Genomic DNA, 16,469 nt, shown 5'->3' on the forward strand with positions numbered 1-16,469 from the left:
TACAGTGAATTATTTTAAAAGGTATTATTCTTAGACAGCAGAAATGCTTCCTGGAATTCTCTCTTAGGCATTTAACAGAAGGATACTTAGAAATACACATTAGCGGAAAATGCCTGTTCCAGGATTTTCATGTTCTAATATAAGGAATAGCTTAACTTCTGTTGGTGGAAATAAAAAAAATCAATACAAATATTCCTGTAGATCCTTTGGGATGAAAAAGTCTCTATCATCAACAAGAATTCCCAGAATGATTCCTTATTGGTTCTCCTACCCCAGTCACATTGCACTCAGGTTTCAATATCTTCTCAGTTCCTGTGCTGCTTCCTTCCAGCCAGGCTGCCTCACTCGGCTGAATTGTCACAGCAAAATGCTGGACTCAGGTGTACCTTGTGACACTGCTGCTGCCACTCAACCTGCTAAGGTTCTAATGATGGTTTCAAATGCAAAAATATTTGATTCTGAGTATGCTCTGACATGATTTTAAGAAGTTCTCAAGTTTTATTTCACTAGCAAGGGAACTGATTATATTACGAGTTCTTAGCTGTTAGGACCTTACTTCCTTGCTATAGAAAGTCCGTCTGAGTGGCAGCTTTTCTGCTCTTTAAAAACTTTAGAAGCTCTCAAAAATCTCACTTTATGAGAAGTTCTCGAAGTACTAAGAACATTTTTTTGTGGGAATGTAATAAGATAGTAGTAGGTTTCTTTGCAAATTGCTGTTTCTTTGTGCATGGAACGTGTACATAAATGAAGAAATCAACATCAAAATGCCTAATTCTTTAATGTAAGTAGAAATCCATATTTGTTCCATGTTAACAAAAATAACCCAAAAAGTCAGTCAATAAAATTCTAGGCCACAGAACTTTTCTTATTCTTTTGTTGAGATCTGATAAAATGTGTTATAAACAATACATTGATATTGGTAACAAACTGAGGGCTGTCAGTGTTGTAGGAAGCACAGCATGATTCCCATTTCATCTGATGTTGTTAATTTTATTTTTTTTTTTTTTGCAAAGGCTAAAGTTCTAATTTTATTTTCTACTCCTGTACTTTGTTCCACACTAAATGCGATTACATGGAGATGAGTTCCATTAGTTTGATAGGAAATGAATGTGATAAAAATTAATGCAATCTAGAAGGAAGAGGTTTGAGGGGGGAGATAAGTGAAAGCTGAATAATGGTTGCCCTCCAAATTTAAAAAAAGACAAACAAAAAAAAATCTTGTTGGGTTTAACTTTTGGGTTACCAAAAATGCCAAGATTTTCCTGGTCTTGACTGAATTTGGCAAATTTTAAACCAAGTACTGTGAATTCTTCTTGAAGCACCTGGTAGGAAAATTGCTTTATAGTAAACCTGTATAATTTCAGTAAATACACAAAATATTAAAATGCAGTCTGCATAAGTGGGAGAGATCATGTCTCGTTCCAAAGTGACTCTATTCTCATTAATTAAACACTATTATTATCATATTTTGGTTCCATACCCTTGATGTCCTTTGCTCCACATAATCATATTGCCCTGCTAAATTTCAATGGTGTACCAAAGCCATTGCTTTGGGGTCATTTCATGGAAGAACATGATACATGGCTTCCCTCTCTTCATCCCTGTTCTGCCAGAAATTTCTGGAAGCACTGGCAGTAGAGAGCTGGCCAGGCACTCACAGTTCTGCTTCACAGGAGCCACCGTTCTGTTGATTTTAAAAAGGAGGAGTCAAGGGTTTTCCCTTCAAGCACTTCAGATTTGTTTTTCCTAATACTTCCTGCAGTCTGGGAGTTTGTGGGCACTGCAGCTGTTCATGAATTCAATGCTCTTACTGTAAGGCAGCAGTTAATTTACAGTATGCCACAGAATTACTGTGTAGGAAACTCGCAAAAAGCAGAACACCGGAAGTAATAAAAAATGATTTTTCATTTGCTATACTAAAAATGCTGTTCTTGTAGGGAAAGAGGATTATAAATGGTGCCTTTCAAAATGTGGCTAATAAAATGATTGTTCTTTGACACTTTGGGTCTTTGCATACCATATGTCATGAATTTGTAAACCAAAGATAGCATATTCATTTCACACAGGAGCTGTTGAAAGTTTCTTGGGACTGTTGCAGCTTTCAGAACGCTTTACCCTGATGAAGACTTTCTGAGAATATAAATTAAGTGCTCCAAGAATGTTACATTATATGTGGCCAGTTTTGGTGAGCACAGCAAATTAAAATGCAGAAATCCCCACTCTTTCTCTCTTAAATTGTAAACATCTTAGCTGGACTTGGCCAGAAAGGTTATTACTGTTTCAGTTCAAAGTTCAAAATGTGAGTTCTTGAAGGTTGGTTGTGTAGGTGTCTGTAGCATAGAAGTGATGCAAATACAATCAGTCTTAAAATAATGATTAAAGAAAAATATTCCAAGATCATTTTTTCTTAAACAGCTCCTTTAATTGCTTCCCTGTCAGTCACAATCTGTATAAGTGTGCCAGTGAGAAAAAAGCTCTGCTGCTTCTATTTTACTGAAAATAAGTAGCATGTTTCAGCTTTTCATGTCTTTTTTTAAACTAAGTTGTAAATAACGTTCTACTTTTCAATTTAAAATGTATTAAAATTTTAATTCTAAATGTAATAAAAAGTTACTGTAGGACAGCAAACTTGGGGGTTGTAAAAGCCAGTATATGTTTGTAAGATTCTGTTAAAATATGTAGTATTGGGTGTAAAAATATTCTAATATTCTTTTCTTTAATTTCTTCAGGCAATCAGAGTTTTCTTTATGCTCCGTTCACTGTCACTGCACTTGAAAGGTGAGCTGGAAACACAGTTACCGCTCACCAGGGAGGGAGATCTGATAAAGGCAGATGATGTTCTGGATTTGAGTAAGTAGCCCCTCAGTTTTCTAAATAGTCTAACATGGAAATATTACTGACATTTTTTTTCTCCTAAACTGCTTGTTACTTCTCTTCTTACTTAAACTACCTGAAGTAGTTGTGTTGAAGTTCTACTGTGTATTGTAGCATAAAAATGTATTTTTCAGTTTCAGTCTTCGCCCATTCAAGAGACTCAGGAGAGTATCAGTATTTTGTCATAAAGCACATAGGAGTCAAGTAATTCCACAGAAGGTTCATTCCATACTGCTGGATATGCTGTCACCAGAATCACAACTACTGTTACTTTGCAGTGGTTTTCTACTGTAAATAGTTTTGAAGCAATTACATATTATGTGATAATGGCCTTAGACTGTCTGTGAGGCTGGAGGCATTTTCAGGCTTATATAGCAGCTCACAGAGTGAAGTCACTGGCAGCTCAGATTAACAGCCTCAGTGATTGGTTTCATGTGGTAACAGGATTCTGTTAGTGGCAATGTTTTAAATGCCATGGCCAAGCGATAAATGAGGATACATTTAAAGCTGTTATTTCTTTGCTGAAACAGAAAAAAGTAATACTATAATTAAATTTCTTTGATCACTCTGCCAAATATACAGGCTTTAAAAGGCCATCACAGTCAACAGTTTTTAAAAAAGATTTGATAAAAGTTTATGATGGAGTACTTGAGGTTGGAAGGAACTTCAGTAGATCATTTAGTCTAACCCCCCTGCTCAAACTGGAGTCAGCTAGGAAGAGGTGCCCAGGACATCTTGTTACATTTGTGACAAAGAGAGTAACCCAAAGTGTGGTGCAGGTGTATGACCAGGGACAATCTTCTAACTTCAACTAAATGTACTTCATGGGAACAAGGTGGATTCATGACTGGTTGCTTTCTTAGTAAAGCAGAGTGTAGTCCCAGATGGGCTGCCTGCTGTTGGGAAGAGCTCTTCCTGTGAAGAGGGAGGTGCTGCATTCGCTATCTCCAGCCTAATGCTTATCTTGGGCTGCCAGCTGTGCATACAAAGGGCTGAAAGTTTTCTGTAAGAGCTTTTAAAGTCTGCAGATGATTTCTGGAATTGGGATGACTGTAAATTATAAAATCATTAGAGATCAAGCCCTAAAGCAGATCAGGTACATTTAGACCATCTCAAGTAGCTGTTATATTCATAAATATTTCTTACAATACAATCTTTTCAGGCAAATATTTTCATAAAGACAGGCAACTGTTTTCACTTAATTTACATCTTCAGCACTGCAAGCAGCTGAGGTCTATGAACTCTTCTTCCTTAGCTGTATTTCCTAAAACTTGGATTTTTCTTGGACAAAGTCCACAGACATCTTGGATCCATGCAATGGGTGTGTAGTGTCTGGTTACAAGCTTCATTTTGCATGAGGAGAAATTAGCCGTTGCTGTTAATCTTAGAAGGGACGCTCTAGTTCTTTGCAGCAGTGTCACACCAGGAAGCCATTCAGCCTGTGGTTCACTGTAATCCCAGGCCAAATTTGAATAGTACTGAAGTTTACTGGACCTGATATTTTCTTCTGAGTGTGGTTAGGTATCGCTAGCTGTTTCATACCATAGCTGTAAGTATTCTTTGATCAGTTCACTGAAAATGTGTTTAACCACACTTTCTCTTCTGTTTTTGTCATCAAGGATGACAGTTTATGACTCTCCAGCAGCTGTGAACTAGAAACAGTCATGTAAATGGAGTACATTCAGTTGTATAAGCTCAAAGGATTCCTGTAACAATTGCCTAGTAAATGAGTAACTTTCTGTTCTTTGAAAGACTTACAGTAATGATTTACTTCAAGGTGTTGTCAGATCTAAAATAAAAACTTTCTCTTCTGGAAAGCTTTCTGCCCTCTGAGTTCTTGAAGTAGCATTTTTGTAGCTGGACAGTTGAATTTTTACAGCAAGTATTTTAACCTGCTTGCTGTTGCAATGAAAACTTTGTAAATACTGATCCAAAACTATTATGTGAGAGCTCCACAACTCCATTTGATGTTGTGGCCTGTTTTTTGAGAATCTCCCAATAGACTCAGAATTTTTCAGCCTGACATACTGTGTTTGGAAGAGTCCTTAATCCAAGCACTTCATGTCTTGAGAAGAATAGGACTGCTCCAGGAATTCTAGTCAACTGAAATAAATATATTGATGGACTAATTTGGTTAAAGAATAAAAGAGGTAAGAAGTAAAACATAGTAAAATAAGAAATATCCAGTTCTGCCTGGTGTCTCCTTCTCTAAACAGAAATAAATCCTCCACAGGTTCTTACAGTAATATTTGCCTATCCTGTATGGATTTCTTGAGCCTTTGAGGGCTAGCAGAAGGCAATAGCAATCAATCCTCACGTTAACTGAATCATGTCCTGTATGTATTGTGTTTATTGATTAAACTTGTTTTCTCAGATTTCAAAAGCTCACAGTAGATTCACACTGGTTAGCAATAATTATCCTCTTAGTTGTATTAAGGCTTCTATATTTCATGCCTTTCTTTCCTGCCACCCAATCAATTTTGAATGGATCTTGCTGGTAGAAGGTAATTGTTAGATTCAGAGAAATGTTAGTTGGAAAGGACCTCTCACTTGTGTTTCTGGGGTTTTTTTTGGGAAGAGGAAGTTGGTTTGGTTTTTGAAGCTTGAAAACCCTTGTGATTGAAATTCCACAACATCTCTGGGTAACCTGCTGCACAAAAGAATTTCTTCCACCTGCTGACCATAATTTTTGGCTGTTGTCTACAGCTGTATGACCTGTCACCATGAAGAGCTGTACGCTTACACTTGTAGCTTAGCCTGCAAATGTTTCTAGTATGAAAATGGTGTTAAATGTTTGTTGAGATGATTGGATGAGTAAATAAGTGCTACTGTTTTGTATAGCTTTCAGAATATTTTACTTGCTGTAAATTGTACTAAATGAGAGGGAGGAAAAGACCTGTGTGCACCAAGTATACGAATGAAAGTATCAATATGAAGCAAAGGAAAAAGCAGCTCTTAGTAGAGTCAGCAGAGCTCTGCTAGGGATTGGCACTGCCAGTTTAAGGGCTGCTTGGTAGATTTCAGCTGGTGTAGAGAGGGTGATTTAGTCCCTTTTCTTGAATAATGGGATTGAACTGGAATGGGACAGTGAGGAAATGCTGGAGAATGTATTTTGAGGTTTGTTGGAGGGGTTTCTGGAGTAAGAGAGGGTATGTATGTTCAATATAAGTGAATTAAATATATGGATAAAGGAAAAAATGTCACCTCATTAGCTCATTTAACAAACACTGTCAAAACACTGCTACTGTTTACCTGGAGGGTCCAAATAATCTTGAAATTGAAGTGGGTCCAAGAGCCCAACATAGGTTTCAGACCTGTACAAAAGTAGCCTGTGTCAGGAGCTAAAGTTTATAACAAGTTAGAAGTGATGGCCTGCAGTGGTGTTGGGCCTGGCTGTGGTTGTTAACAAGACTTCTTGAGACTTCCACTTAGTGAGAGAAGTTGGGACTGTTGCAGTTTCACCCCTGAGATGAATGGAGATTTTTTCTGAAATGTAATGAAGATGGTAAGAGAAAGCAAGGTACATATAGTACCCATCTTATATTTAACTTGTAAGATGTCAAAACCATTGTTAAAATCTCCTTTGCCCTTTCTATGTATCTATGATAGGGAAGTTAAAATACCTGTGAAAAATATGAACAGAAGCTTTAACCATGTGTTGTCAAGGTTATTACATTTTTATATGTCAACATTTTATGTTATGTAAAATATTCACACAATCCAGAAAATATCCACATTCAACTTCAGTGTTACATAACCTTCTTTCCTTTATTCTTTCAGATAACAGTGATCTGATTGCTTGTACAGTCATAACAAAGGATGGGGGTCAAGTTCAAAGATTCCTGGCTGTGGATATTTACCAGATGAGTTTGGTTGAACCAGATATTGCCAGACTTGGATGGGGAGTAGTTAAATTTGCAGGCCTTCTGCAGGTAAGGGAAGTTGTAGTTTGGGTGGCCAGCTTTTCTGAGCCTAAAATCTTCATTTTATGTTGGATAAACAGTAATGCCAATATTAGCTTATATATTTAAGCTCTGTACCATGCTTGTTTGTTTCTTTAGTCACTAGTCTTTTTTTTGCTTCCTGCCTTTTAAAATATTTATGATTTTCTGAAGTTTAGGTAGGTAACCAGATACACAATTGCAGATGGGGTAACTTCTTAACATACGTTTGGCTGTGCTCATTTGAACACTGAAGTCACATCTGTTTAGGATTGTGTCCCAAGCACTTCACTCAAGTAGAACATTAATGAACTCAGAGTTCTGGTTTTCCTACACAGGTAGAGAAGGTGACAGGTTGTTATTTTGAAGTTATCTGTGCTTATCTAAGAAAGTTTTTCTCATTTGTCTCTTTCTTGCCTTAGCTATCACTGTTTGTATTTCCTGAAAATTTGCTATACTCAAATAATTTAAATCAATCTCTATGAATACTGATTTCTGAAGAAAATCCAACTTTTACAACTTGCAGAGTCTGGTTTGGTTCTCTTTTGTTGGGTTTTTTAACAACAGAAACTCTCTTTGTAAGAGCTTTAATGGAACATTCATAGGATTTTTTTTAAATGTTAGCATTTAACCTGTGGTTTAGAAAAGCTTACTTTTTCTTAAACTACTTGCCTTCTGCTTCTCTTTAGGATATGCAGGTGACCGGAGTAGAGGATGATAGCAGAGCCCTGAACATAATAATTCACAAGCCTGCCTCAAGCCCTCATTCAAAGCCCTTCCCGATCCTCCAGGCCACGTTTATTTTTGCGGATCACATTCGCTGCATCATCGCCAAGCAGCGCCTGGCCAAAGGCCGGATCCAGGCTCGGCGCACCAAAATGCAGAGAATAGCAGGTGAATGGCTGTCCTGAAATGATTCTGGGAGGCAGGACTTGGCTGTCATTGCATACATGTAAAGCTGAGGCACAATGAGGGGTGGTGGGCCACAGAAACCTATAAACCAGGGCTAAGTTTCTAAGGAACAGATTTGGTTTCACATTTAACTTTGAGTTTATGAAGTGGATATGTCATACTTTTATGGCTTGCTTCATATAAAAAAACGTAAAGCAAAGTTGAGGATATTACAGCTGATTTGATACTAAAAATTTTAGGTTAAATATAATGCAAAGGCATTTATTTTCCATTTTAAAGCAGATTGTCTCTTTAAAAGGCTTTCTCTAGTGCTCAGTAACTAATGAATTACTTCATTTGTGCAGGGAAAAGCAAAAGGGTTTTTTTATTGTTAATAACTCCTATGGCTTTTTAGTGCAAGGGACTTCTGTATCCTGAGGTTTAGCTCTTTTCCACTGTATTTTGAGGTTTCCCTAGTGTGAATGTGGTGTGGACAGCAATGTAGGAAAGGTTGCCAGAAAGATTGGCTCTTTAGTTTGTCAGTGCATTTGTAACCATAATTAAGAGGGAAATGAAGGCAAGTTCTATTAAAATCTGGTTTAGTCTTGAGATTCTGAGCAATCTATCAATTTTCTTGTCAACTCTTCTTCCTTTTATGTATTTGAGTAACAAAAACTATCAATTGTGATTAAACATAGCTCTCCTGGATCTTCCTGTTCAGCCTTCAACTGAAGTTATGGGTTTTGGACACAGCTCTGGAGCTGCAGCCCAGCACCTTCCATTTAGATTCTATGACCAGTCCCGGCGTGGGAGCAGTGACCCAACAGTGCAGCGCTCTGTCTTTGCATCTGTTGACAAAGTCCCAGGTAAGATTAGCATTCATTGACAAGCAGTTTCTGCTTTGTGATTTCTGTATGCAGAAACTGTACTGGAACTTGTACAAACAATGAAAAGCTTATTGTGATCTGTTCCTGAACACACAACTCCAGGATGAGGCTTATGGAGAAATTTACTCTGAGAGAAGCAATACCTGGGTGTGGATATGTGAGCAATACTTCCATGGCAGTTTCCCCAGATGGCTTAATACCTTGACTTCTTTATAAATCAAGTTAGTTTAAATCATGCTTTGCATTCTCAGTATTTATGAAACACATTGTGTCAGTTGTGCATATTTCCTCCTTTAATTTGGTTATGAACGTTTTCATGCTGGATTGTGAAAATAGCCAGGATGCTGTGTACTGCCTCATTTCCCTCAGCGTGGGCAAGACAAGAGAGAGGACCACAGCTAAAACAGGGCCACTCCTAAAACATTAACTTGGAACTGGGATTAAAGGAATGATTCTAAATCAATGAGCTCTTTGCTTCTTTTGTCTCTTTATTGTCTGTTTCACAAATTGACTTCTTTGCAGAAATTCTTTTCCAGATGGTGACATCTTTCCTTTTGAGTTGAGTAATTTTAAAGGGAAGTCTCATACTGCTTGAAAGCACTTAACTGTGCTGTATTGTACAAAAGATCTCATTACCACTTGCTGCCAGTCATTTCACAGAATTCAGCATTTCTCTTTAAATGTGATTCAGAATTCAAATGCACAGAATTCAGATTACTTAGAACACAGATGTTTTACTGCTTTAAGGCTAAATTGGAGCTCGGTTGCCCAAGTCCTTACTGGGGAACAGAAATTATAAAACCATAGATGTTGTCAGTCAGGTGTTGAAAAGTGTATGTTGTGTGAGGGGAGTGTTTTCCTTACTTGAGGTGGCTTCCATGGAAAAGGTGTGGTTAGAAAGGTGCCAGTGTTACTATTACAGTTTTCTCTAGGGAGTGTGGACTTGTGTTCCTAACAAATTACTTAATCTTCTAATTTGAAGGGGGCTATTGGGGATGATGCAGCATAGTAGTTTGTTCGAGCAACCACGTACTTTATTTGAATCCTGGAAATGTAGACTTCCATTTGCAGATCCAGAGGGAAAAAGTATTTTGAAGCTTTTATTTGATACAAAGTATGAGAAATGAGGCACATAACTTGAAGTATTTCAGGTGCAGCATCTTTGAAATGCATTTTATGACAGGTGGTAATATAATGAAAATGGATTAATATCCTGTTTTACTTCTGATTACAAAATAAGTATCAAATGTGAGTTTGTCCTCTTATCTTTGCTGAGGAATGAATAACATTTCCTCGTTCCTAGTGATTTACAGAGGGAGCTGTTTGTGCTTGTCCCTTAATCAGGCTTGCAGTGGTTTTTACTTCAAGAGGAGAATTTTGTGGCTTTGAAAAAATTATTGAACGAGCTGCAGTTAAATTACTGGCTTCATGTATTCATTTCTTACTGCACCAGTTCCAGCTGGTGTTTTAAGTTCTGCAAAGCTCACACAGTCAGTTAATTTGGTTGTACTTCTAATAAATAAATTTTGCTTTCCTTTGGTGATGTCCTTTGTAGATTTAAAAGAGAGCAATGTTTTTCTGGCAACATTTTTAGAAGACTAATTACTACTTTTGGTAGGACCATGTTGGCTGTCAGCACTGTACATCCAGCATTGTTTTTAAGAAACTAAAAATTATATAAGCATTTTCATTCCTCCTGCAAAATTCAGTCTGTGAAGAACTTTAATACAACTATTGACTCGGTTCCCTAATTCCTATTTAGAATTTTCAAGAGCACTCACTGCAGTTGTCTGGTTCAGTGTCTCTCATAGTGCCTACATAATGCTCTGCATATGTCTGCAGAGAGCCTACAGTTACCTTCTGTGTTCCTGTGTTGTTAAACTGGGCTTCATTTTCCTTCATTGTTCGACAGTCCAAAGTTAAAATCTTGGTGTCTGGGGGGAAGAGGGTGAGGATTGTTATAGCTAAAAACTGGATTTTGTGCAAGACAAGTGAAGAGGGATGGGCATGTCACAGACAATGCTTCAGAGCACGCCACTGAACACAGTGGACAGTGCAGGTTATCCAAGTGCAGGGACGTGCTGTAATCATCTCCTGATGGGCTGCACAGTTCTCAGCAGAGAACAACGCAAGCAAAATCCCTCACTGAGTCAATTTTATCATCATGAAGTCATGGCTATGAATATACTCCAAGGGCTATTTTAAGTTATTGGCCTTTGCTAGAATGTTAGAGCATTTTAGGAATAGTGTAGCTGGCTGGACTGTTCACCATCTCATGTATTAGCTATGTATGAATATATTGTACTTCTGAAGCACCTATGTAAATAAAGAAGTATGCTGTTTTCAAAGAAACCAGCAGATTTGGTAGGGGTCCTGTGAACAAAGGTCTTCCGTTGAAAGTAAATAATGACTTCCTCTTCAAGCAAACTCAAGAATTAGTTTCAAGTATCAGCTCTATTCTGAGATTTATATGCCCAGTGTGTCTTAAGGGAAATGTTAACGATTTCCAGCAAAAGGTACATCTAAATATTTTAACAAGTGTGGTTGCTTACCTACTAAGTAAATTTATTTTGAAGAGCAAAAGGAATCAATAGATTTCTCTTACTGTTTTATCCATTGTTAATACCTTAGTACATGATGATAAGGTTTTGAGGGGAAAAAATTAAGAAAAAGACTTCTTGTTAACATTGACATGGCAAGCAAGCTATAACCATCTTCATTTTAAAGTCTGAAGGAAAAAAATCATCCATAGCTTTGGAACACTGTGTAGTATGAGCTAATGTTCCTGTCATCATCAGATGAATCTTCTAACTGTTGTTTTGGTTCCTGTATCTGATTAATTCTGCTCACCTTTTCTTTGCAAGTATTTCCTGAAGGAGTTTCCAGAGTATTTTTTCATGGTCAGTAGTTTCTGAGTTACAGTATTTTGAATTATTTAGGCTTACCTTTCCCTCCTACCTAAATTAGCTTCTTTTGGCACACTTAAAATACTTCCTCTGCAGTTGTTTTGGGAGAGAAAATACATCTCAATGTATTTTTGTCATTTTGAAGCAAATGCTCCCATGTAAGGACATGAATCCACAAGTGCTGTTCTGCAGAAGCTTTGGGCTTGCAATCCTAAATCAGACTAGCTTTCCCTATGGCAGTCATGGGAGACCTTGTTAACTGTTTTCTGCTGTTCTGGTGAGGGTGGAAGATTTCTTCTCCCTTGAGGTGCAAATTGTTTATGGATATAGAATGCTTCGGATGGGTACAGCTTTTACCAGCAGTTTAAGGGAAGCTAAATACCTTGATGTAAGCTCTTCTATACCAGTGTCTTTAGGAATTGTTCTTTATTTCATTCACGTTAAGAGTTGGCTTTGCCTCACTTCTGTGGTCACAAGTCCACTGGTTATTCCTTGTTTCCCAAGCCTAACTGGTATTTCAAACTATGAAGTGTGTATGAAAAATCTAATGTACATTTTCTGTGATTAAAAACTATAGCACTCAGAGCCAGTGATACATGTGGAAGTCTTTCACATTTGAGGTGGTTCAGTTTGTGGTTAACTTTATGCAGACTATCAGGCGTCACTGTGTGTAACCTCAGTTTAACTTATCTAAATGATTGTAGAAGTTCAGTGGGTTTGGTTTCTGAAATAAAATAGATGGATTTATTTACATTTATGAGATAATTAGCTCCTCACAAACTATTTTGTTTTTCACTGAGAGATCTCTTCTGCCTTGGTGGTGATTTAATTCTTTCAAGTGGTGTTCTTGAACATAATGAATTGTAATTTAATTCGATAAAAGTGACATTTAGGTACCTATCTAAAACTATGCTGCAGTGTTACAGAAATTCAGATAGCATTGTGTTTCTGCAAGTAGTTCTTGGGTAAGCATGAGAAGTAGAAGGTAGAAGGACTGCAGATCAAGTCAGATTATTAACAGGACTGATGTTTGTTAGCTTTCTTCACTGTGTCGTTTTCACTTGTACGCAACCTCTCAGTGTGTTGCTGCTAACAGCATTTTCCTGACTTGTCATATCTGAGTTTTGGGTGACTGCTTCCTCTATGACAACAGCACATTCCTGATACAGGAGAGTTTCTGTGTGAATCATCTGTCCAGTGCTGTGGGAGATTCCTCTATAAAAGGATAAAGAACTGTGTGGTGCATTTTTAGCCTTGCCTGACTGGCAGATACTTTCCCTTTTAGTGTTGACTTTGCAGTGAAGGAAGCGAGTATTGTTAGGTGTTTTACAGGCCACATTGTGGCTACTCTCAATAATCCACAGGAGTGCCAGAAAGACTTCTGCATTAGTACTCTCCCATGGGAGAGGGAGGAGAGCTGCAGAAGCAGAAGAGCTGTGTACCTCACCTGACCTACAGCCCATGGTGAAGACACTTCTTTTGCTGTAAGAAGTACATCAACTTCTGAAAAGCTGCTTGCTATCTAAACCTGAAGAGGTGACTATAGGTATGTAGTTATAGAAGGAGAAATGAATGAATGCAAGGTGGTTAAGAAAAGGATGCTACACTGCAAAGAGTTTAAAGAGGTATTACACTAGAAGCCAGAAGATGACTCATCTAAGAAGTACTGTCAGACACTGTATAGACCTTTCCAGTCTTCAGACTGGAAAAAGTTTAGTTTGTGAGAGGCTGGATGAAATTCAATGCTAGATGTGATTGATTAAAATTTTCTGAAGTTATGTCTAGTAAAAAATGTAGGCCTTCTATCCAAGGGTTTTTTTTGTTCACTTTTCGCTTAATTATTTTCCTTATTAGATTAAGGTCTGTGACCTGTGAATATATTGACAATATCAAAAATGGAAGAGTTTGGACACTTTTGACTGTGCGACCTCTAAGTTATAAAATGCTTTGAATCCCTTAACTCTACTTCCTTATTCATTGATCAGCCTGTGTAGCCTGTTTTCAGTAAGGCACATTCAGATTTTCTGATTTTCGAGATGAAGGTGGGAGAGGACACATCCTCTGGGTTGATGAGGTTGGCATCACCGTGATACAGGATTTGCTTTTTACCTTTTCCCAGTTTGTTCAACAGCTTAACTCTTTCAAAATAATATTTAACTTGTAAACTTTACTGTCTTGTTTTGCAGGCTTTGCTGTAGCCCAGTGCATAAATCAGCACAATCCATCCCCACTCTCGTCACCATCCCCTTCCAGTGGCAGTGGCAGTACAGGACGCTGTGATTCAGTGACTGCAAGCTCGACATCCACTCCTTCTGCTGCTCAGAGCCCAGCAGGTATTCACTCACCACCTTCAGCCTAGGCGCTAAGGGATGCAGAGCAGTTCACTGTAAAATCAAGTTACTATGTTCCTGGATTAAAAGAGTAGGGCTTTATGGTTTTATGTCACTTAATCAACTAAGCCAGTTGAAAGTAAATTCTGGTGTAAATTGCAGTGATCTCTTCATCTTTCTGGAACTCTAAGTATTTGGCGTCTTTCAGTAGAGACTTCTAAGTACTGTTGAAATAATGTCCTGCTTATCTGACTTCTCTCCTAGCACAGCTTAGCATGTTGAGGGTTTTTTTGTCAGTGGTTTGTTTTAACTGAAGTATTGCTTTGAATAAATCTGTAATGTAAACTTAGCCTTTCACCATAGTGGATAAGTTGATTTCCACATGAAGCATCTTTTTTTGAACAGGGTGACATTTGCTTTTGTGTGTTTATCTGATCCTCGAGTTAATTTGTAACAATGGGCTAAATACAAAATATTTGAAAATAGTTATTTAGGATGTTAATGTTGTGAAGTTTTTGCAATAACACTCTTGTGGCTGAACACTTAGACGTTTCAGGAGGCTGTTTCATTGGTGCGGAAGAGGCTGCAATAGAAATAGACTGACAGTGTAACTTTCACAAATGTAGGTTGGTTGTGTTCGCATTGGTCAGTATATTTAGGATATTTATATTAAGTGGGTATGCTTAAACTGGAACTTCTTGTTGTATTATTCCTCCTTTTTATGTAGTAGTTATAGAGAATCTTGTAATGGTGTCTGTTCTGAGTACAAATCGTGTGAGGCAAAGCCTCAGGCTGGAGACTAAACCAGGAAATCCCAAAGGCTGCATCCTGAAATGTTTTCATGCTAGAAATGGCCTACTCCACCTCATTTTGGTTATAAAACATTAGAGGTAATTTGATTCTCAAGACTTTTTCAAGCAAGCCCTCATTTTAATGGTCACTTCTAAAGTTGCTCACTCCTTGAGAGTGTTGTTCACTACTCCTTCTAAGACATGGTATTTTGCCTTTATTTGGAAAGCCCATCTATATCTAAATTCATTGCAGTCCTACAGGAAATGATGCAACCTTTGTTAGGTATTGAGTGTTTTTAGGTTTCACTGAACAGTGTCAGCAGATCAATGTGCAGTATATGTTTCAAGTGAGTATCCCTGCCAAAAATACCGCTGAAAAGAGTGACAAAAGGCTGCTGATGAAGTTAAGGAACAATAAAAATGTAAAGCATTCTAGCACCCAGACTCTAGATTCAAAAGCAGCTATTAACTTGAGAGACTAACATATTGTCAAAATAGTCCTGCAATATGTGTAATTTCAGGATAAAATTTGGAATGTTTTTCTATATACTACCTATTCAAAATTTTATTTTCTCTGTTGTCAAGTGATTGCTATTGCAGTCATTTCATGGCCCAAGTAATGTGTAGTCATTGCACAGAGAAGTGCTGTCATTAGTCAAAACTCTCAGGCTGAATTGGCACTAAAAGAAAACATGAATCTGATGACATGTTTCTCCTTAGCGGTGTAAGAAGGCTCATGTACCAGTGTCTTTTGCTGTATTTGAATTCTCTGTGGTCAGCAGAGAAATGCAGCTACAGATCCTTGCCAATGGGGGCTAAGAGAAAACCACAGTAAAGCAAATGAAAATAAAGAATCTGTATTATTTTTGTAGGTATAAGCAATATACTAGTTCACACAAGTATCAGGCAAGACTATGCTTCATTTCAGGGGTCTTTCAAGCACACATAATCTGGTTTATATGAAAAAATGCATAGATGCAGAACACATAATTACTCATCAAGTATAGAAAGATAGTGAATTATTGAAGTATAATCACAGACTCTGGTTAACAAAATTGCAGTCTACTTACACGGCATGTTGGTCTTTGTGTAACATAAAATTCTGTTTGTTTTTCCTGCATTTTAAAGAAGTTTGATGACAGGAGGTGCTCACTGGCTTCCAAACAAAAAAAAGAAAACCAACAATAAATCCCAAACTCTTCCCTACCCTCCTCACCCCCAAAAATGAAAATAATGAAAAAAACAAAACCAGGGGAAAGTATTTTGAAATGCCTGGTTTCAGTATGCACTTTACCAGTTAGCAGCATGAACTGCCCACCTTGACCTTCATTGTGACTTAATCATAAAGTATGTGCAAAATGCCATGTGTTGTGCAGGAAAATTGTCTTTGGGTGTGCTTTAATTCTTATTTCTTTTGTGATGCTTTAGCAAATGTAGGTGTGAGGATCCACTTCTGTGCACAGTCACCTTCAGCCAAGTCAGAGGAAATGAACCTGACAATGGGCATTAGCTGCTTCAGTCCCAAATCAGCAGCCTCCACGAACTTGCTGCTGACTTTTGAGCTCAGCTTCTGGATTTTGTTCTGCTCAGAGGGCAGTTACAAAGAGGAGGACAGTGACTGTAGGTGCATGAGCAGGTGTTTCGTTGCGATAGGATAATGCACAGTTGGTACTGAGGTGCATGCATTAGCTTGGGGATTTTGCTGGACCATATTTGCTCTGACCTTCAGGACCAAGAATCCCTGCCATGTTCAAAGGACGAGTGATCAGTTCAGACTAATATGTTGCTACTGGTATTTGAAGTGTATTTGGTACATAGTTGCAACATATCTTATAGTTTTGTTTATTGA

The 16,469-nt window shown here is 37.8% G+C and overlaps 1 protein-coding gene across 4 annotated transcripts in view; it reads left to right on the plus strand.

The window, feature by feature from the left end:
• The window catches only part of CLEC16A (C-type lectin domain containing 16A), a 59,989-nt gene that overhangs the window by 31,359 nt on the left and 12,161 nt on the right, over positions 1–16,469 (plus strand). For all 4 annotated transcript variants that reach the window (XM_088063878.1, XM_088063877.1, XM_014252683.2 and 1 more), the window contains 5 exons: positions 2,730–2,850; positions 6,655–6,806; positions 7,505–7,709; positions 8,405–8,572; positions 13,686–13,832. In XM_088063878.1, the coding sequence (XP_087920004.1) occupies positions 2,730–2,850; positions 6,655–6,806; positions 7,505–7,709; positions 8,405–8,572; positions 13,686–13,832 (793 nt within the window). The remainder of the gene's footprint in view (positions 1–2,729; positions 2,851–6,654; positions 6,807–7,504; positions 7,710–8,404; positions 8,573–13,685; positions 13,833–16,469) is intronic.

The sequence above is a fragment of the Pseudopodoces humilis genome, chromosome 18, assembly GCF_049639895.1.
Source record: "Pseudopodoces humilis isolate 2021_Gansu_Grassland_sample_001 chromosome 18, ASM4963989v1, whole genome shotgun sequence".
Classification (NCBI taxonomy): domain Eukaryota; kingdom Metazoa; phylum Chordata; class Aves; order Passeriformes; family Paridae; genus Pseudopodoces; species Pseudopodoces humilis.